The sequence below is a fragment of the Pristis pectinata genome, chromosome 8 (genome assembly GCF_009764475.1).
Source record: "Pristis pectinata isolate sPriPec2 chromosome 8, sPriPec2.1.pri, whole genome shotgun sequence".
Classification (NCBI taxonomy): domain Eukaryota; kingdom Metazoa; phylum Chordata; class Chondrichthyes; order Rhinopristiformes; family Pristidae; genus Pristis; species Pristis pectinata.
Window position 1 is genome coordinate 87,258,643 of NC_067412.1, and position 21,548 is coordinate 87,280,190.

The 21,548-nt window shown below is 39.5% G+C and overlaps 1 protein-coding gene across 1 annotated transcript in view; it reads left to right on the plus strand.

Moving 5' to 3' along the window:
• The first annotated feature begins 460 nt into the window (after nucleotides 1-460).
• The window catches only part of rlim (ring finger protein, LIM domain interacting), a 31,933-nt gene continuing 10,845 nt past the window's right edge, over nucleotides 461-21,548 (plus strand). Inside the window, exons 1-3 of the mRNA XM_052022383.1 lie at nucleotides 461-560; nucleotides 11,151-11,359; nucleotides 18,088-18,195. Coding sequence (XP_051878343.1) covers nucleotides 11,173-11,359; nucleotides 18,088-18,195 — 295 coding nt within the window. The 5' untranslated portion in view covers nucleotides 461-560; nucleotides 11,151-11,172. The remainder of the gene's footprint in view (nucleotides 561-11,150; nucleotides 11,360-18,087; nucleotides 18,196-21,548) is intronic.

Sequence of the window (21,548 nt, forward strand, 5' to 3'; positions counted from 1 at the left end):
ACAATTACAATGTTTGTAGAGGCAGACACAATTACAATATTTAAAAGGCACTTGGACAGGAACATAGGAAAGGTGCAGTGGAATATGAGCCTAATGCAGGCAAATGGGATTACTGTAGATTGGCATCATGGTTGGCAATGGACGAGGTGGGTCAAAAGGGCCCGTTTCTGTGCTGTATGACTCTATGATTATTTGTGTAAATAAGTTCAGAAACTTATTTCTCTGATCAAGATTGTAAAGCCCACCTGAAAACTTCTCATAACTGCAACTACCTGCTGTGATGCATGAAGTTTAATAAAATGATCTGGGAGAAGCTAAAGCTTTGTATTTAACAAAGAATATAGTTTTCCTTTGTTCTGGCCTGTTGCTGAGTGGCATCCGGAACCTTTCACCGGGGACAGCCGGTTGTGAAGGATGGGGGGCACGGTTTGAGGGGAGGGATGGGGAAGAGACCCGGTAGGTGACTTCCCGTTTCCGTTTGTCGCCGCCTAACAATGGTGGTGGCGGTGTGAACGGCGCGGCCTCGATTCAACGCGACGCCTTTGCCGGGAGTGGAGCTGGTGAGAGAGCCGGGCGTCGCGGGGGCTCGGGCCGGCGGGGGGGAGGGGGAAGGCCCGCAACTCGGCGGCAGTTGGTGTCGGTGTCGTTGGGGGAGGGGGGGGGTGGAATGGCGCAGGCTGTGCGGCCTGGTGCTGTACGCGAGTCCCAGGCATCAGGGCCCCGAAGGCCGAGGCTGCCCCGGGCCGATCTAACCCGCGGCCGCGTAACGGGGTGGCCTGGGCTTCGCGGGACCTTGATTCCTTCTCCTAAAGATAGCAAAGACCTTCTGAACCGACCCCTTCCCCAGTGGGGAGCATATTTAATATAAAACCCCAAGTGTCGCCCGAAGAGCAGTTAATCACTTCAGTCTTTGTTTCTCTGGGTTTTTTATTATTGGAATATTTCTTTTATTGTCAATTTTGATTAAATAATTAGGACTAGGTAGTATCCTCTTCTCTATTTCTGCCCTGTTTCACCGACAGGTTCCCCTGTCTTGTGACCATTATGAACAGATAGTTCCTGCCGGGTGAGGGTTTTCGTACAAATTTTGTTTGGAGTTGAAAGGCTGCGGGGTGGAAGGTGTTCTCCCTGCTTTATTTTGGACCCTTTTGTCTATTTCGTTGCAGCAGCTCCGATTGAAATACTGTAGAAGTTAATACATTACGATTTTTAACTGATTGCATAACTGGATTTATGTGGGTCAGTATTTTGATCTAGTGGCTGGAACGAATGTTCACGACTTGGAAACAAATGGCTGCCGTTAAAGCGATTTGTTAGGTTTCCATATTAACTGGGTATACTTTTTCCGTCTTAAAATTGAATATTTGATAAACATTGCAGCAGGGCTGCATTGTCCTTTTACTGAGTTTGGTACAACGTTATGCTGACTTATTAGCTGCATTGCAGTACTACATATTAGAATGATTTAATATTTTCAAATTGAACTATACGGTCTAGAATTGTTCATCAATTTTATTGAACTGTTTTTCTTTCTAAACGGTGTTCCTAATCAGGGAAAAGATTGGTAAGTAGGGGAATGGTAGAGCAGTTTGTGTATATGTTTTGGAGGAATTCAAATTTTATTTGTCACCTTTAAATTCTTAACATATTTGAATTTTGCATCTTGCTTTTTGTCTGTGTGTGTCCTTTATTGTTTTGTCAATATTTTATTGCCATTTTCCTTCTCCCATATCTATTGGTCCTCTACATTTGTGCCTGACAGGTTTGGAGGGAGAGATACTGAATAATTATTCATGTGAATAGCTGCAGAGCTTGGCCTAATAGCTTTTACGTTTTTTTTCTTTGAGGGAGTATATTAACAATAATTGTTCCTTCCAATAATTTCATTGACATATTTATCTTAATATATTTAAGCAAGTGTCTTCCATATTGTATGTTGAAAGTCTGCACTTATGGGGCAAATTTTTATCTGTTATAGAAAACCAAAATATTGCAGATCTGGAAACCTAAAGTATGAACAAAATATTGGAAATGCTCATGTCAGGCAGCTTCTGATGAAAGTGAAATGGTTAACGTTTTAGGTCGATGGTCTTTCATGTAATATAGATTCATTTGGTAGGATGCCATATGGATTTTCTTAAAAGACTTGGACATCAAGATACTGACTTGTGGACTGTACAATGACCTCTGGGATTTTTACTGATTCTTCAGTGGGCCAAAATGGAGTCCAGGGTCCATGATTACTCATTTTGCATTTTTTCTTGAAAGTCCTTTCAAGTTGATGTTTTATTATGCTTTAGCTTTTAATACAAAAACAAGAACACCCAAATGAAAATAAGGAAATGTATCAAGAAAGTGAAATAAGTTTAGAGGATTTTTTTCTCACCTTTAATAACCAGAGTGAACTGTAAAAGAGGTCATTAACCAAGAATCTTGAATTTTTAAAATATGGTCTTATTTTATAGGTTTCAAGCAGATGGAAAAAGTTCGGCAGGGGTTTTTCACAGTTGGGGGGGAAGCCCTGGTTAGAAGAGAAGTTGGACATCTCGGATGTCCTGGAGTGGAAAGCCTCATCATGGGAGCAGATGCAGCAGAGGTGGAGAAATTGAGAAAAAGGGATCGTGTCCTTGCAAGAGACAGGGTGGGAGGAGCTGTAATCGAGGTGGCTGTGGGCATCAGTGGGTTTGTAGAAGATGTCGGTGGATAAGGAATCTCCTGAGATGGAGATGGAAAGATCGAGGAAGGAGAGAGAGGTGTCAGAGATAGTCCAAGTGAATTGGAGAGCAGGGTGAAAATTTGTGGCAAAATTTGTGCCCTGGTTAGAAAAGAAGTTGGACATCTTGGATGTCCTGGAGTGGAAAGCCTCATCGTGGGAGCTGATGCGGCGGAAAAAGGTTGTCAGAGGAGGATAAAATTGATCAAATAAGGTTAATGGGGGAGTTATTTCTTGGCTGCCACCAGCAAACTATTTGAAATATTAGTGTAGTTTCTGTGTATCTGACTTCCTACACCTTTCTGTCCGGCCTTCAGTTTGGAGTAGTTTGTCTATCCTGGTTGCCTCAACAGGCTTATAATAGAGCTGTGTTCCTATCCTACTTGTGTCCATTGGCAAATCAACATCCAAAACTGACTAGATATTTGACTGCACTTTTGGTCTTTGGTATTTCACTTATTGCTAGGGACTCCTTGTATTTTTGTCCTGTAAACAGTATTCATCCATGCTGAGGAAAGGAACACTTACCACTTCCTGCAATATTACATTACTTATAATGATCTGTGGTAAGGGTTAGATACAAGGTCAGCTCCCTCTTTATGCACCAAATTATGTTTTTTAGCTGTTATCAAGGAAGGACTGTTTTTCTGATGACATCCCTGTCTTTGAAGGCAAGTGCCAAGTTTTCTGGAGTTCAGATAAATTCCCAACCAGAAACAATGGCTGAGATTCCCCAAGTCTATTTAATGGAGCACATATTGAACAAGTGCCCTTTGAAGTTGAATCAACAAGCCGTAAGAGGATGCTGATTAAAAACTTTAGGAATACCATTAAAAGAATCACTTGATTTTGAGCTGATGCAGGCAAAGATTACTTAGAATTATAACACAGCACAAAGACTTGAGGAGTTGAAGCTAGTTTATTTAAGGAACATTCTACTGAGTCCCACTCCCCTGTTTTTCTGCAATTCCTCTCCCAAGTATTCCTTGCTGAGTCTCTTAACAGCATCAAATAAGGTAGTACGTTGTAAATTTTAACCTGTGCTCCATTTAAGTTTTTTCTGTCACTTCCTGTTTTTCACCAAATCACTTAAATCTGAGTCCTCTTTAGCCATTCTGTATAGGTTCTCTTTATTTTACCTAATCATTCATGGTTTTCTTAACTTATCAAATTGGATTTTTCAGCTCTAAAGAGAGCAATCTCAGCAATTTTAGTATGTCCATGTAACTGCAATCCCTCATCTCTGAAACCATTCAGGGGCATTTCTTCTGTACTGTGTTTAAAGCCTTCATTATCCTTGTTGTGCCCAGATACAGTACTATAAATAGCACATGACTGAGTTGTTTCAGTTTAATATAGCTTCCTGGACTTTCTATGCACACCTTTGTTAATATTTTGCTGGATCTGGTATGCTTTACCTGCTTTAAAGTATTTGAAATATTGTAATCAATAATTAACTTTCTGTTGTTACTTGAGGACATAAGGAATAGAGGCAGACGTAGACTATTCAGCTTGCTCTGCCATTCAGTAAAATCACAGCTGATCTTTCACCTTGACACCACTTTCCAGGGGTAACCTTGTATCTCTAACTTCCCTTAAAATTTAAATATCTGTCAAACTTTATCTTGCCTACACTCAGTGACTTAGCCTTTGCAGGCCATGTGGTTAGAGAATTTCAAAGATTCACAACCCTCTAAGTGAAGACATTTCTTAACATCTTTGTCCTGAATGGCCAACCCCTTGATTTGAGATGGCTGATTCTAGAAACTCCAGCTAATGGAAACATCATCCTCACATCTATCCTGTCAAACCTCAAGAATTCTGTATGTTTCAAAATGTATGGTCCCGCATAGTTCTAAACTTGAGCATAGGCATAATATGCTTAATCTCTCCTTATGATATATCCTCCATGCCAGGAATCAATCTCCCTTTATTGCGTATATCCTCCGTTGGGTAGAAAGATGAGACCTGTATACAATATTCCAGATTCATTCCCACCAGGGCCTTGTATAATTGGAACAAGTTGCCTGTACTCTTATCCTCTGGCATTAAGGCCAAAATCAGAATCAGGTTTATTATCACTGGCTTATGTCATGAAATTTGTTGTTTTGCAGCTGCAGTACAGTGCAAGACATAAAGACATTAAAATTACTGTAAATTACAAAAATAAATAAATAGTGCAAAAGAAGAATAATGAGGTAATGTTCATGGACCGTTCAGAAATCTGATGGCAGAAGGGAAGAAGGTGTTCCTGAAACATTGAGTGTGGGTCTTCAGGCTCCTTTACCTCCTCCAGGATGGTAGTAACGTGAAGAGGTCATGTCCCAGGTGGTGAGAGTCCTTAATGATGGATGCTGCTGTCTTGAGGCACCACTTCTTGAAGATGCCCTCGCTGCTGGTGAGGGTTGTGCCCGTGATGGAACTGGCTGAATCTACAACCCTCTTCAGCCTCTTTCGATCCTACACATTGGAGCCTCCATACCAGGCGGTGATGCAACCAGTCAGAATGCTCTCCACTGTACATCTGTAGAAATTTGCAAGTCTTTGGTGACATACCAAATCTCCTCAAACTCCTAATGAAGTGGAGCCGCTGGTGTGCCGCCTTCGTGATTGCATCAATGTGTTGAGCCCAAGATAGATTCTATGAGATGTTGACGCCCAGGAACTTGAAGCTGTTCACCCTTTCCACTGCTGACCCCTCAATGAAGACCGGTGTGTGTTCTCCCGATTTTCCCCTTCCTAGTCTTCAATTCCTTGGTCTTGCTGATGCTGAGTGTGAGGTTGTTGTTGCATCACCATTCATCTAGTCGATCTGTCTCGCTCCTTTATGTCTCCTCATCGCCATCTGAAATTCTGCCGACAACAGTGGTGTCATTGGCGAATTTATAGATGGCGTTTGAGCTGTCTCATTTGTCTTCCTAATCACTTGTTGTACCTGTAAATTAACTTTCAGTGATTCATGCACAAGAATGCACATGACCATCTGAACACACATCTTTTAGTCTTGCAGCATAAGACCTATGATGCATTGGAAGAAAATAATTTAGCTTTTTATTGGAAGTTTTTAACTTAAGGATTGAGGAGACTGTGACCAGGTCATTTCAATGTTGAATTAACTCTCTCTGGCTGGAGAGATAAATTATCGAAAAGTTGCCATTGAGGAACCCACAAAGTTATTTTTATTCATCCTTCTACGAAGTATAAAAATATAGATAATTGAAAATCTGTTTACATGCTTCATTGAAAAGGGCAGGAAACTGCTACACTTTTCAGAACTATTCCTTGCCAAAACTGAAATCTTTGTGTTAGTTATATTAACTGCCTTTACTGTTTTAAAATCCTGTTTTAGCATTTGTCTTAATATCTCCAGTGTCAAATTTTTTTGCATGATAACTACTGTGAAGCATCAACAAAACATGACATAACTGAGCAGGAAGATTTTGCTGGAATTGTCCATAATGCTTTTTGGGCCACTGCTTGAATATTGTATACATTTCTGGTTACCTTGTGCAGGAAAGATGTGATTGTATAGGAGGGTGTTTATGGGAGGTTTACGTGGATATTGGGACTGGAAAATTTTAGGAAAGGAGAGATTGGATGGGCTGCACTTGTTTCATTCATTCTCCATGATGCAGAAAAGAAACAATCAAGGAGTATAAAATTATAAAGCTCTAGAAAGAACAAATAGTAAGGAATTTTTTACCTGTAGGGTCAGAAAACAGGGACATAACTTTCAAGTCATTGGTGGATGGTTTAGAGGAGAAATGAGGAAAATTTGCTTTAGTTGGGGGTGTTGGGGTTTTGGAACTCAAAGCCATAAAGCAGAGAGGAGACAATGTTTTGCCATGTTTAAAGAGTGACTGGATGTGTATTTGAGCAGCCATGACCTGCAGCATTACAAATGACGTGCTGGAAGGCTGGATAAGATTCGGTCGCTCTTTTTTTTGACTTGCACAGACATGGTGGCTCTTGTACCATAAATTTTCAGGGATTTTCAAGTTACTTGGGTGCAAAGATTGTTCAGAAATACCTCATTCTTGTCAAATCTTGCCTTCTCTTTATTATGCTAGAGAAAGTGAGCCTGCAGAGGAACTCTGAATCACTGGCAACAACTGTTATGAAATCTTCGAATTTCTCTCAGTTTTGGTGTAATGATGGTTTTCCCATCAGTCATTAGCATATCCTAACCCACTATTTGCAACATATCGCATGTTGTCTGACTACGTCCATTAACATTTCATCCCTGCAGTAACGCTGACCTGAACCCATCACACATCCCTTCCCCCATCTTCACTGCAATTTAAAGCTTCCTCTTTTTTTCTCTTTCCAAGTTCTGATGAAGGGTCTATGGTCTGAAACATTAACTTTTTTTTCCTCTTCACACAGGCCGCCTGGCCATCTGAGTGTTTCTAAAGTTTTCTGTTTTTTTGATCCAAAATGTCCTTTGCCTTCCTAGATTTTGATGTTAGCATTTCCCACATTTGTTTTTCTTGATGTGCTAGTTATTTGGTACATTTATGAGCTTTTATATATTCTTTGTGTACTTTTTTGCTAAAATATTACCAAAATGACTGGTGTTGCTAGCAAAATGGAAGTTTACAGTAGAAAAATCGTGGATAATAGTTTGAAACATTTGATACGAAAAATGGTAGAACAAGGTTATGTTTCAGTGCACTATGATCATGGTGCATGTTCATGACTGTCAATGCTTTCATAAGCTCTTTTATACACATCTTTTAAGAAATCAGTTTGATCTAAGCAATAACCATAAGCTGGTGAGGTAAGTAGAGTTGCTTCAGAGATGATGAGTTTGGTGAATTAATTCTGCACCTTTGATTTTGTAGTCAATAATTGAACCAAACAGGTCACAGTAGCTGAGCTCACAGTTGGCCAGCTAAGTTCACTTAATAACCTGATGATGCTTTGAGGTTGCATAGAAAATAATAAAGTCCAATATGGAGATTAAGGCAGTAACTTAATATATTTAACTGCCTGAATGGTGGTGCCTGCTCCACTATTTAGCAGTATTGTGACTAATTTTAGGCACTTTCCTACTGGTTCCCTTAGCATCCAAATGTCTACCCATCTCAGCCTTGGACATACTTGATGACATCAGAGTAGCACAGGAATTTCAGAGGTTGTACACATGTAGGCTGGTATTGATGTGTGCCTAGAAATTATCGGCAGTGATACTCATCACTGTCCTTTAAAGCTTCCTCAGGGTTGCTGTGGTAAGAACTTCCCTTTATTTTGACATCAGTTGCAGTCAAGTGGCATTTCTAAGATTCCTGGCATTCAGCTGGTGTGATGCAATCAATGTATCTAAACAATTCTCATTGACAGGATACCAAGAAGGGAAAGCATTTTTAATTTGTCTTTTTTTTAAATGTTTAACATAGTTAAGTAGAGATTGGAACATGTATATAGGATTGAGGTAAAAATTGATATATAAATTAAATGAAATTTTTTCCAATTTTAAGTTCCTTGTTTTGAAATATTTAAGGATCAAGTCAAATTTTTAGTTTTGACTGTGGCGTTAAAGTCCTAGGTGAAATTCCATGCTCTATTATTTGAATAGAAAATCATTTTTTCATTTGCAAAATACTATGAATGTGTGTGGAATGTCTCGGTCAAATTTCTCACCGGCATGAGTTTCAGCAGGTATTAATTGATAATTTCAGATTACCATGTAAAAATTGAGGTATGTGATCTGATATATTTGAAACAATAGGAGGTTGGTTAATCCTTTGCCTGTTAATCCCTTGCTTTTATAAACACCTATTTTAATGTCTTTAGGAAGGAGGGAGTAAAATATTTTCCGGATAATATATTTTGAATGGAAGAGGTTCTTCCTCTATCTTTGTGACATACAAGCTTAACCTACTGTCTATGTGCATTTGTACATTAAATGATTAAATGCAGTTATGGAAATCTGATTTCTCTTCCCCATACAACAACATTGATGAATTTTGACATTTGGTAGGCATTCATCATTTTTTATCAAGACTTCCTTTTCTATGTTCCATGGAATCGTCTTGATCCTTCAGAATTTTTCACTCTAGGAAGTAGGGAATTCTCAGTGGCTGAACTTATTTAAGACCAAGATAGATTTTTGGTCAGTTAAGGAATTGAATGACAAGGTAAGAAAGCAGATTGTTACAGAAATTTTTCTGGATTTGATTGAACAATCAAATGGAGCAGGTTTGAAGTGTGGCTTATTCTTCCTGCCTCTTGGGTGCTGATGGTACAATTTGAGGTCGTGGATTCTGATTTAATAGGTCAATCTCATGCCATTTGAGATTAATGCTTACCAGAACTTTAATGAAATTACCAGCATTTTGTATCAGTTTTTAAGGGTGACCTGGCTACTGCTCCTTTGGAAAAAGTTGTGCTCTATTAATTAAATTATCTTTCTCCTTTAGATGGGCTCATGTAGTGTCAAAAAAAGTCAGTAATGGTTTTGAAATACCTAAATGATATCTTCAGAATAAATTTATTAAATGTGTGGAATCTGATTCACATTTAATCAGTCGAGTGTTTTTAGTGGGAAATTTGTCAAGACTTGCACCTACCATGTTGTTTTGTTTTGCTTTGCTGCGGAGTGTGAAGTTTGAATCCACATTTGGGTGTGATACCGTTGTATGGTATAGCAGTAAATCTGTTTGAATAAAGCATAATTGTTTATTATAGTATTAATATTGGAACTTCTTGGAACTGGGAAAGTTGATGTTAAACCTTGCATTTGGATCTTTAACTAGCATTTGCATAATTCTGTTAGTCTAACTTTGCATAAATTTTGCTTAATTGAAAATCAAATTGGAAATTCACAGAAACTAATTGTTTTGAGAACTGTTCAGATTTAAGTAGCAGCAAAATAGTGTTGACATTGCAGGCTTGCTAACTATTCATGTTGTTAGACCTCTTTGCGACAGTGAACTCTGCAAAGCAGCATCTCAATCCTGCAGCAAGCAAGCTCCTTCTCTATACCACACCATGCTTCCAGCCCACCGTCTGAATTCCCCTTGTGAAATCTTTCCACCCAATTTATTCTTTTAGGATTATCCTAGCTTTGTTTTCCACCCCTTCTAATAGCTTCTCCTTTGGTGTAGATACCAATTTGATCTGTGTGCTCTTAAAGTAACTTAGGATATTTTGTATTGCAAAAAAACTTGGTACTTTTGGTATAGGATGCCCACAGTGGAGGGAATTGGATCTACAAATAAGATCTTTTGGGCTTAGTATACTTAATAACTCGGCATCCACAACACTTTAGGGCAGAGAATTCCAAAATTTATTTGAGAGAAGTTCATTCTGCAACCTTAAAATGGTATCTGCCTGTCCTGAGTCTATCAAATCCCCCCAGAACTGTTGTTTCAATGAAATTATCTCTTATTTTAATACATTTCTGAGAGTATAGGCCCTATCTACTCAATCATTCCTCATAAGGCTTCTTGTTCATTCTAGAATTGATCTGATGATCTTTCTCTGCGCTGCCTGTAAGACAATTATATCCTTGCCAAAATAAACCAAGCAGTACTCCCTGTGCTTTCACTGAAGCCTAAGCAAGACCTTTTACAATCTGTGCTGTTCATCTCACAAAAAAAGCCATCACTCCATTTGCCATTTTAAATACTTGCTAACTGTCCTTTTTAAACAGGTATTTTCATATTTTTGCATATCGCTGATGTGGTAATACAAATGCAGCCTGAATTCAGCAGTAGAACTCTGTTTTGACACCAGACTGAGGTGGAGTAAAAGGTCCTGCAGTAATTCTCATCAGTTCAGACATTGTCCATTTCCACAGTGCATTAGTGACAGGCTAAATTAAGATTTTGTTCTGCATTCCAGTTATTGGGGATAAAATGGCAACACTGGCATTTCAACGTTAGAAATAGGGTTTGATACTGAAATCTAAGCTTATAAACGATGCTCTGTGTCAAAATTCTGGAAACTTCAATCTTATTACCTTTGCTGCATTACAACATCTCGAAGTATCAATATCAATTGAATAATTTTGAAGTACTCTGGTATTATGAGCAAATCCATTAGCCAATTGTGCCGAAGGCTTCCACTGGGAGCAATAGATATATGATTAGATATTTTGGTTAAAGGTTAAATATGGCCTAGACAAAGTGAGAACTCTCCAGGTGCAGTGGGACCTTTTTTTAAAACCATTTAAGAGAGCACAAAGTCTCTTTGTTTTTCAAAAAAGGCTTTATTCAATGTCCAACAGTGGTAATTCAAACCAATATAGCAACCTAGATTATACTTAACCTCTGGTTTGAGAATGCTACCACTACATTGCCAATACTTTTTAAAGATAATTTTGTGTTTTTAAAGTCACTTGGAGTACTAAAAGGAACATGAAATTGATAGCACTGGGCTCAATGTATTAAAAAAATACATTACAACCCTGTTTTCACACCATTTTCTCTAGGTAAAATCTGTTTAATCTCAGTATGGAAAATGCTGCTAATGAAGATGGTGGAGGAAATGAGCAGGCTGACACTCATTCTACTAATGAAGATCAGCGCAGGCATCAGTTGGACCGCCTCGATCGCGAGGAAGCCTTCTATCATTTTGTCAATAACTTGAGTGAAGAGGAATACAGGCTGATGAGGGATAATAACCTGTTTGGTACACCAGGTGGGCAATCTAACAAAATGAATATTTTTCCTTGTTTTCTGTGAGAGAGAGAAATTGTGTGGATATTAAACAGTTTTTGTGCTGTTTATTGAAGGTTGAGCTAACTCTTCTTGGGAGAATGTAAGAGGTTGATTTTCCCAATTAGTCTGACATTCAGTGGCCTTGTGCAGACAGATTTGCTTTTGTTCAGTGATTATTTTTTTCCTGTTTATTTGCAGTTAATGATTATTAAGAACATACTTAACATACATTCGTGTTTCTGAGCACTGTTGTAAATGATTTTTTTACACCAGATTTCAAAAGTCACTTCTAATTAAATTTTTGAGTAGTTAACAAGAAGTGCATTTGATGTAGCCTACACAGATTTTAACAAGGTTTTTGACAAGGTTCAAAATGGCAGATCAAAAAGGATGTAGGAAGTTGGATCCAAAATTGGCTTAATTTTAAAAAGCAATCTATATTGTTTTCGTGATTTAACTATCAAGGAACTAGATTTAAATGTTGGTGCATGTTTAAGAAGATTTTAGGTAAAACAGATGTTGTCCATTGTGGTTGATGGTCAGGGACCTGGTGGACCAGGAAGATTTCAGTTGAATGGTCAGGTGGTGAGGAAAAGGGTATATGGAATTACATATGGCAGATTCGTTCTGGGTTACTGCATTTATGGAGGGCAAATGAGACAAGGAAATGCACAATTAGTACTAGGATGCTACAAAATGAGAAGGAATATAAGGCCTTTTGGAGTGCATGTCTGCAAATGGCTGAAATTAGGGCAGGAGATTAAAGTTGTTAAAGTTGACATACTCGTTCCTTTCATTTATTGATTGAGGTGTAGAATGTCAGAATGGGACTGTCTTGCCAGAACTTATGAAATAGCTGTTAGTTCATTGACAGGAATTTCATGCACATGTCTGCACCGGTGTATAGGAATTCATGACATTGTTGCCAGGCCTGGTAGATTTTAACTGTGTGAAAAGATTGAGCAGGTTGGGGTTGTTACTTTGGAACAAAAGAAGATAACGGGAGATTCAACTGAGATGTGTAAAATTGTGAGGGACCTGTTTTCCTCCACTAAGCAGTCTAACTAGAGGTCATAGATTTAAAGTGATTAATTAAAGGATTGGCAGTTAGGTGAAATGACTTTCCCCCCCACCTGGTGGGGTTATGGAATTCACTGCCTGAAAGAACTGTAAGGGGAGAAAGCTTAGCTGAACACTGCAAAATATTGGATGCATTTGAATAAGCACTTGAAGTGCACACCAAGAGTATAGAAGTAGGTTTAACCAATCTTTTCATGCAGTATAGGCATAGTGGATGCGATTTTGAGAGTGAGTACTGCATGAGGTGACAATATCTGAACCAGTCTGATAATTCAAGAAGGGGATTGTATAAGCATGCTGAGTGAGGTGCAGGGCTGGGGCTGGGTTTCTTAGTTTAATTGAATGTAAAAGTGTAGAATACTTAATTTTTTGAAGGAGAACTTGCACTCTGTGTCTCTGTTCCACAAGTGGTGTTTTGTTAACATAGTAATGTCATTTTAAGTAGAAGTTAGGTATCCCTTTGTATTCTCCATAGCAAATTAGATTGCAAAGTATTGGATGAACAAAAGGTGCAAATGTATGGAGAGTATTGTTAAAGCTGCAAGAAAGTAGTCTTTTTTTCCCCTCTTGCATTCTGCACTTCTAAAGTAGTTCTTTTCAGTCCCCATTACGCAGTGATTACAAGTCTATCTGCAAGTGTCTGGAGATGGACTATGGGAGGGAAGGGAGGGGTAAGCAAAAGTCATGTTTTCTCAACAAAAGTGACATTTTCCCTTCCATGGCTTTGGTTTGTGTTTTCTATTTTTAATACAAAACTTCTGACCCCCTCAGAATTAGGCTTAGCCATTTAGTCTGATGTGGTTAAATAAAAAATAATTTGACCAAGTGTGCAGTTTGATTGACTGCAGTCTATTGTTACCTATGCTGTCAAATAGGTACAGCTGTACTTGAAAATCAAAACACTGCAGATGTTGGAAACCAGAAATAAAACAGATTTTAATAGACTAATTTATAATCATGCTACTGAGCAACTGAGATTTATTTCATACACAGTTTATGCATCTATCTGGCATTTTTCTGGAAAAGTACTATGGTTTTACTGGGAGAAGCTGCTGTAGTTTTTGTTCTGTTTCCCCTGATTTTTAAATGGATTGTTTTCTGAGTAATTTGACAGCATGATCAACTGAGCCCAGACATAGGTGCAAGCCTGCTCCCAACTCATTGACAGTGTTGTCAATAGATTTTTCAAAGTAATTTGAGAAAAAGCCAGATATTGCTGGATCATTGCTCTTTAGCTAAGAGTGTGACTAGATGGTTAACACTTTTTCATTTGCCTGTCTTGCTGTATAACCAGCTGCTAGATAACAACTATGGTTGTATTGCGGATATTAGCCCTCCATAGTCATTACCATCTTGTACTCTTTCATTTTGTTCCATGCCAGAGAGGAACAGTCAGTCACTACTTACCCATGATAATCCTTGGAAGTTGAAGGGCCATATTGCAACATGAAATGTGTGCTAGTGTATTTAATACTTGATCTTTTTCTCTCATCTCCAACAAAGCTCTATTTCCTTTACTTGTCTGTGCTTTCTTTTATTCGTTCCCATCCCCTTTTGGTTATCCATACATGTAGCATTCTGTTTCCCTTTTTCTCTCTGCTTATGTTTCTGTTCGTTCTTGCTTCCTTCTCTGTCTTCCTCTGTTTTCCTCCACAGGGTAGCTTTTGAGTCCTGGGTCAAAAGTGATCCACCCAGGCACAGTTCAACTTTCAGGTCGAGTGGGATCTGACCAAGGCCACAGGCCATCACTGAAGAGCCACAGTTGATCAGGATAAGGCCAAAATAAAAAACTAAGGTCAGGTGGGCGTCATTTGGAGCATAGTATGTTTTACCTGGGTGTGAGAATTGAAAGGTAAATGTATATGGTAAGTAGGCAAGTAAACTCCGATTTTAATGTACCATATGTAAAAGGTTGAAGTGACATTTGCTAGAATTACAAGTGGCATGTCGTGCAAAACTTCCTATATTGCTCTCTCATATTCTCTTCTGTGTGTGTGACCTTTCTTGTACTTGGAGTTAAGGTGGGTGGAACAACAATTTTCATTCCAAACATATTAAGAAAATCTGCTGTTCTTTGGAAGGCAGTGATCACAAAGTTTCTAGTGTTGACATGTTTGTGCATTTTCCTCATGTTGTTGTTTGTCAAAACATGGTTTGTGGAGAAAAATGACAATTGTGCAATATATAATTATGCAGTTTTTGTGAACTGACTGTGATACCATGTTGATATCTCTCAGTATACAATGGAAGGCTTTATTGCAATTATAATGTAAAACTTAAATTTCCTTTTTAATGAATTCATAACTGTTTTGTCGCAATCTGCCTCCATTGTTTGCATTCGGACGTTCTGTTAGTAAGGTTGGATAAGGGTGGGCTAACTTCAGACTGCCAAAATGACTTTCTCTATAGTGCTTTCTGGTAGACCAGCTCCTCCACCTTGCAATCTGGAGAATGTGGACCAGTTTCCATACCCATTGAGGCAATGCATATTGTTTTACACCACTCCTTTGCGTTTTCTGTCATTTTCTTTGAGAGGTTAGACCATTGTTTGAAAATGCAAGCACCACAGAGAGAATGCATGAGTTGTATATAAAATAGCATATCCTGTGGACAAAATCTTTTTTCCAGAGCCCAAGTTCATTTTCTGGAGTGTAAGTTATATTGAAATGAGGCACGTGGTGGGGGGAGGGGGAAGCTGAGACATCTTCAGGCTGATGTTTAATGATTATCAAAAAGAATTGATCAATATTTGGAAAGATTTTAAGCATGTAAGTAATTGAGAGTTGAAAAGCAAAAAATAGCAGATGCTAGAAATCTGAAACAAAAACAAAGTGCTGGAGGTATTTAGGTCATACAGCATCTGTGGAGAGAGGAAAACAGCTGGTGTTTCAGTTGATGACCTTTTGCCAAGACTGGAAAAGTGAGAAATATGTGTTTACGAGGTGCAGAGAGTGGTAGCGGTGAAGGGAATATGGGTAATGTCTGTGATAAGGTGAACACCAAGATTGGCCAGGTGACACAAATTGTGTTGGTACAGCCTGAGGTATTGGAAACAGAGCAGTTGTGATTGAGAACTCTTAGCTATGGTAGAAAGGAAACCACGGTTATGGAAAAAGGAAGGCATCTCAGAATCAATATGATGGAGCGAGACAAGCCAGGTGAATGGAATGGAGTCCTTGTAGGAGACCGGGTGAGAGGAGGTGTAGTCAAGATAACATAGGAATCTATGGGCTTGTAACAGGTATTGGTAGGTAATGTATTCCCTGAAATGTAGATGGAGTAAAGAAAAGGAAGGCAGGATCTAGATGTTGGTTATGTGGAAATAACAGCAGGATAGAAATTGGCAGCAAAGATACTGAAATTTTCAAATTCCATACGAGTGCAATTAGTACAATACAGTCGTCACTTTACTGGGAAAAGAAGATCTGAGCAGGAATGAATCAAAGACTGTTCCAAGTATTCCACAAGGAAATGAGCATAGCTTGGACCCAGGAACCCTGTATCAGGAGAATGAGTGGATTCAAAAAGTTGTTCAGTGCAAGAATATATTCAGCCGGGTGAAGGTGGTTTTAGTTGGGAGCTGATTCGGTCTCTGTTCAAGAGCTGTCAGGCCAACCAGATATAGGATGGAAGTATACAGAGGATGTCAGTTGTGAAACTGATTGGGACGAGGACATGGGAAATTGACAAAATGACAGAGGGTATCAGAGGTGTCATAGATGTAAGTGGGAAGGGACTGCGTAGTAGAAGAAAGAACTGACTCGAGCAGGCAGAATTAATTTATGTGGGACAAGAACAGACTACCATGGCAGCCTTCCTTGTGGATCTTGTGGAGGAGGTAGAAGTGGGACATGCGTTGTTGGGGAACTATGTGGCTGGAAGTTGAGGAGTGAAAGTCTTGTAACTTGTTCGTTAGTCTTTCCTCTTGAGTAGTCCCACAGGAAAAACGATGACTTCCAGTATGTCTTTGTAGGTTCTAAGGTGACTAGAGTCAAAGAGCAATACAGCACAGATACAGGCCCTTCAGCCCAACATCCATGCCGACCACAGTGCCCACCCAGCTTGTCCTAATTTCCTGCATTCAGCCCATATCCCTCTAAGCCCCACCCCTCCATGTACCTATCCAAGTGCTTCTTAAATGATTCTATTGTACCTGCCTCAACCACTTCCTCTGGCAGCTCGTTCCATATACTCATCACCCTGTGCATGAAAAAGTTGCCCCTCAGGTCCCTTTTAAATCTTTCCCCCCTCATCCTAAATCCATGCCTCCTAGTTTTGGAGTCCCCTCCCCTGGGGAAAAGACCATTACCATCCACCTTGTCTATGCCTCTCATAATTTTAAACATTTCTGTAAGGTCGCCCCTCATTCTCCTATGTTCCAAGGAATAAAGGCCTAGCCTGGCCAACGTCTGCCTATAACTCAGGCTCTCTAGTCCTCAAATCTTTTCTGCACTCTAGTTTAACCATGTCTTTCCTTTAACAGGGTGACCAAAACTACACAGTACTCCAAGTACAGCCTCACCAATGACTTGTCCTACTGCAACATAATGTCCCAAACCCATCTACCTGTGATGCCACTTTGAACGAACTACGCACTTGTACCCCTAGGTCCCTCTGTTCTATTACACTCCCTATTACAGTGCCAGCGACCTGGGTTCAATTTCGGCCGCTGTCTGTAAGGAGTTTGTATGTTCTCCCCCTGTCTGCGTGGGTTTCCTCCCACATTCCAAAGATGTACAGGTTAGGAAGTTGTGGGCATGCTATGTTGGCGCTGGAAGTGTGGCGAGACTTACGGGCTATCCCCAGAACACTCTACACAAAAAGATGCATTTCACTGTGTGTTTTGATGTACATGTGACTAAAAAAGTATCTTGTGCTGGTTTGACTTTCCAAAATGCATCACCTCACACTTATCTTTATTGAAATCCATTTGCCACTCCTGGGCTCACTTTCCTAACTAATCAAGCTCCCCCTATAATCTACATTAACCTTCACTATCAACAACACAACCTAATTTCATGTCATCCACAAACTTATTGATCAAGCCTTGTGCATTCGCATCCAAATCGTTTATATACATAACAAATGACAAGGGTCCCAACACCAACCCCTGTGGCACACCACTAGCCACCAGCCTCCATTCCGAGAAACAACCTTCAACCATCACCCTCTGCTTTCCTCCTCCAAGCCAATTTTGAATCCAATGGACTAATAAGGCCATTGTGGAAACTGCAGACTCCCCCATAGAAGGAGCAGATTGTGGCTGATAGGTAGCTGAGAAGTGGTCTGTTCCTTCCACTCCATATGCAGGGTCTCTGTTTTATCCCGATGAAAGGCTTTAAGGTTCTCAATATGATTGTGAATATACTCTCTCCACTTTGAGCAGCTGTGGGACAGAAATTCCCAAAAGTCAGTGGGGATGTTGCATTCCTTCAAGGAGGATTTGGACATGTCCTTGCATCTTTTCCTCTGTCACCTGGTAATCTCTTCCCTCATCAGAGCTTGGAATGAATGTCTATTTTGAAGGTGTAGTGAAGTGATGGCAGCTTCAGCATCATGAGCTGGTCATCAGAATGTGATCACTTTTATGGCACTGTTCATGGTATCTATCCTAATTGTATTTTGAAGGGGAAATTACAGAAGAAGAACTGACTAGGCGTCTGCAGCAAGTAAAAAACGGCACAATTCAGAACAACCCTGATGCTCGAAGAAGTGAAGGTTCTGGTGATAACCGAGGTGAGCATGTAAATAAAAAGAACCCTACTTGGGGACATAGTGATAGAGACGCTAAGGTTTCAAGAATTGGTTTAAATTATGTAATTAAAAATTTTGTCAGATTTCCATTCTGCATCGTAAGGCTGAAAAATATACACCTGGTTATAGAATGTAAAATAATAGGTGACTTTGCTAAGCTTCTGATTAGCAGTACTACAGTGCCTTGCTGTAGTTGTGTGGGTCTCTTCTTGCATGGGCCTGAAAGGTGTTCTCCATTCTTCTTACTGAACCCTCAAATCCTTATTTTGAAATGGTCGTTACAAATAACCATTTTAATTGATTTTTTTCCTTCTGAAGCAGCCATTCTTCCTTTGTGTAGACTGTTGGCCATGGAGAGTGCAAGAACTGAGATTCATTCTCTCTCTTGCTCATTATCCATATTTGTGCTGTCTCCAGCAGCGATAGTGAACCTTGAACATTGAAGTGATCATCCATATTTACATCAAAGCTCACAAAGTTAGGTGCTTTGTTTCAAGCATCTTTTAGATTCTTTTAGGACCAGTGCCTGCCACAGTGGATGTTAGGAAATCTCATTCTGCAGTTTGACACTGCTGAACACATTAAAATAATTCCTTGGCCATTGAACCTATTTGGTTCACTCAGTTAATCAGGTTGTGTTTCTGCTTGCAAGTTGAACAAAACTTTGTTTCTCTGTAAATCATTCTTGGTGATTGTAGCTTGGGTTTGCAAAATCAGCCAGTCCAAGTTTTCTTTTACAGGATTTCTCCCAATCACTTGGTGAAACTCATGAACTAAAGTTAATAAATTGGAGCACTGGTGAATAAAAACACTTGAATTAAAAGCTAATTCAAGGTGTTAGCCAGTTTATAACCCCATTTGCAAGCTGTGTTTTATCGGGTCAATCATTCATGTTCTCGAAGTAGTAAAATCATTCTAAATGCAAGTAAGGGAGATGATTCGCAAAATTGACAATAGTGGAGAAAATGTTGGACTGGGCTGAAGTCATTTGTAGGTATATTGGCACTGACCGTTGTATCACAAAGAAATAAGTGCTGAATAGTATTTTGACTCTAGCATTTGCCAGACACTGAAATATCAGGTGTTTCAGCAATAGAATGCATTGGCTAACATCAGTGATGTGTTTAATTGCATGAAAGTCTTGTCACTTAAATGTAAAGTTGCTGTTGTCCCCGCATTTTCAAACTATCCATAATGAAGAACTGCATTGTATCCTGGTACAATTTAGCCTCAGATTGCTAGTAGAGAGATCCAATAAAAAGATGGCAGATCCTCTGAGTCATCGTTTTTAATCTATCCTGCCAGTCTAGTTAGACTGCATTGAAGATTTGTTGAATTTTACTATTGTACTAAGAACTTCTCAGAAAGAACCTATTAGTGGTGACATCAGCAATTGAGACCAAGTAACAAAATTACATGTTCCTTTATACTTGTCATGCCCAGTAACACCTTCCCAGTCTGCAGCAATACCAGAATCATGCATGTTGCATATTTAATTGGATTGTCCAAAAACAGTCTAAAACAAAGATGCAGCTCAGGAATGGAAGGTGTCCCAAATGAGACTTTAAAGCAAATTCCTCCATTCCTGAGATATCCAGACAATGGGAAGTTCAAGTGATATTTGCAGTGTGTATCCTGATAAATTGGCCCCCGGTCTACCAAATCAGTTATACATTGCTTGTTTTTGTATTTTATGGTCAAGAGACTTGGACAGGGTTGCCTTGGCACTCTTGCTAAGTAAATCCTGCATCAAAATATCAAAGTTTCTTGGTATCCACATCTTGACAGAGATTCTCAATGTTAAACACTTAAACAGCCTCAAAGTTTAAATGTGACTGCTGCAAATTAATGTAGCTATTTCCTTTTGTTACTACTACTCAAGACTGGCTGCTCAAGCTCATGCAACTACTGCCATCCCATTTGTGCATTTTTGTCACTTCCCTAGACCTCCCACCTCCTCTGATTCCCTTAACTATATAATTCATGGTTGTTACTGTTTCATCTGCAGATTTTCTGTTGCCCTCTGCTAACACCTGGGATTGCTATGTAACTCCATTGTATACTTGGATCAGTGTTTGTTTTTTTTAGTGAATCCTCTATTCTTTATCCCTTTGAGTCCACTGGACAATGTCCAGAGGTACAACAAATGATTGCTGCTCAAACACCTGCACCAACAATCTCGAAAAAGGCCACCCTTTACTTCTTTGTAACCATCATCACTCACATTTACAATATTAAAGAGGAGACAGAAAGACCTAGAGATGTAAGTACCTAATTTATAGTCGAAAGGACAAATTGAGATGGCTTTTTTGCCATCATTGCTCTTCCCTTTGAGACCCACATCTAGCTCCCTTGACCTGACTTCTTTTAACAGTGACCCAACAGCTATTATTCTTGCCACTGTCTGCCCACAACCTACCCCCTCCTCCTCCACCACCACCACACACACAAACTAATCTTGTCAGTGGTTCTTATTCCTCAGATGCTGTTTATTTTGTTTCAAGTCTAGAGTGAACCAGCCACTTCGAAAAAAAATCTACACCAACCAACCCTTTTGGTCCTGCTAATGACTAGCCTATATCAGACCTCCTTTTCTATTTCAAAGTCCTTGAATATATCTAGCTCCCAAATTAATTTACAGTGTTGCAATCAATCATGTTAAACCCTGCAAAGACGACAGGCTGGGAATATTTCTCACGGTCATAGAGGATTGCATTTCTGACTTGAATTAGGGCCATTTTATTGCATTGGCAGGGACAGATACTTGATTGTAAAGGTTTTGAACATGGAACTCCAGGAGAAAAGGACATGGATTTGGGAGGTAAAGTGTTCAAGGACTTTGGAGAAGGAAGTGTGGAGGTTTTAAAAAAAAACAGCTGCTGCTTCAGAATTTTGTACTTTCCTGAAGGCTTGGGATGATGGTAAACAGCTCCAGGTACTTGTCTTCAGGGTTCTGAGCTATTTCCTCAGAGAAAAAAAATCAAGAGGTTACAGTTCTTGAGATTATTCAGGCAATAGGAGACTGGCTAGCAGCTGTGGATGTGAAAGATGACTAATTTTATATCGCTATTTAGGGATGGCATTGGAGATTCTGGTTCAGTTTCAAAAGACAAAGCTGTCGGTATAAGGACATGCCATTTGGTACCTCATTGGCACCCAAGGTTTTACAAAGTGCCTGTCTGTATTCACAACACATCAAGGATGCCCACGGTTATCTGCACTGGATGACAGATTCATCAGAGGCCCTTGGAATCCCACTGGCATGGCCATGCAGCAGGTAATCAATGCAATCCAGGAGTTGGGTTCATAGTCAATTAATGTTCTTAAGAGCATTA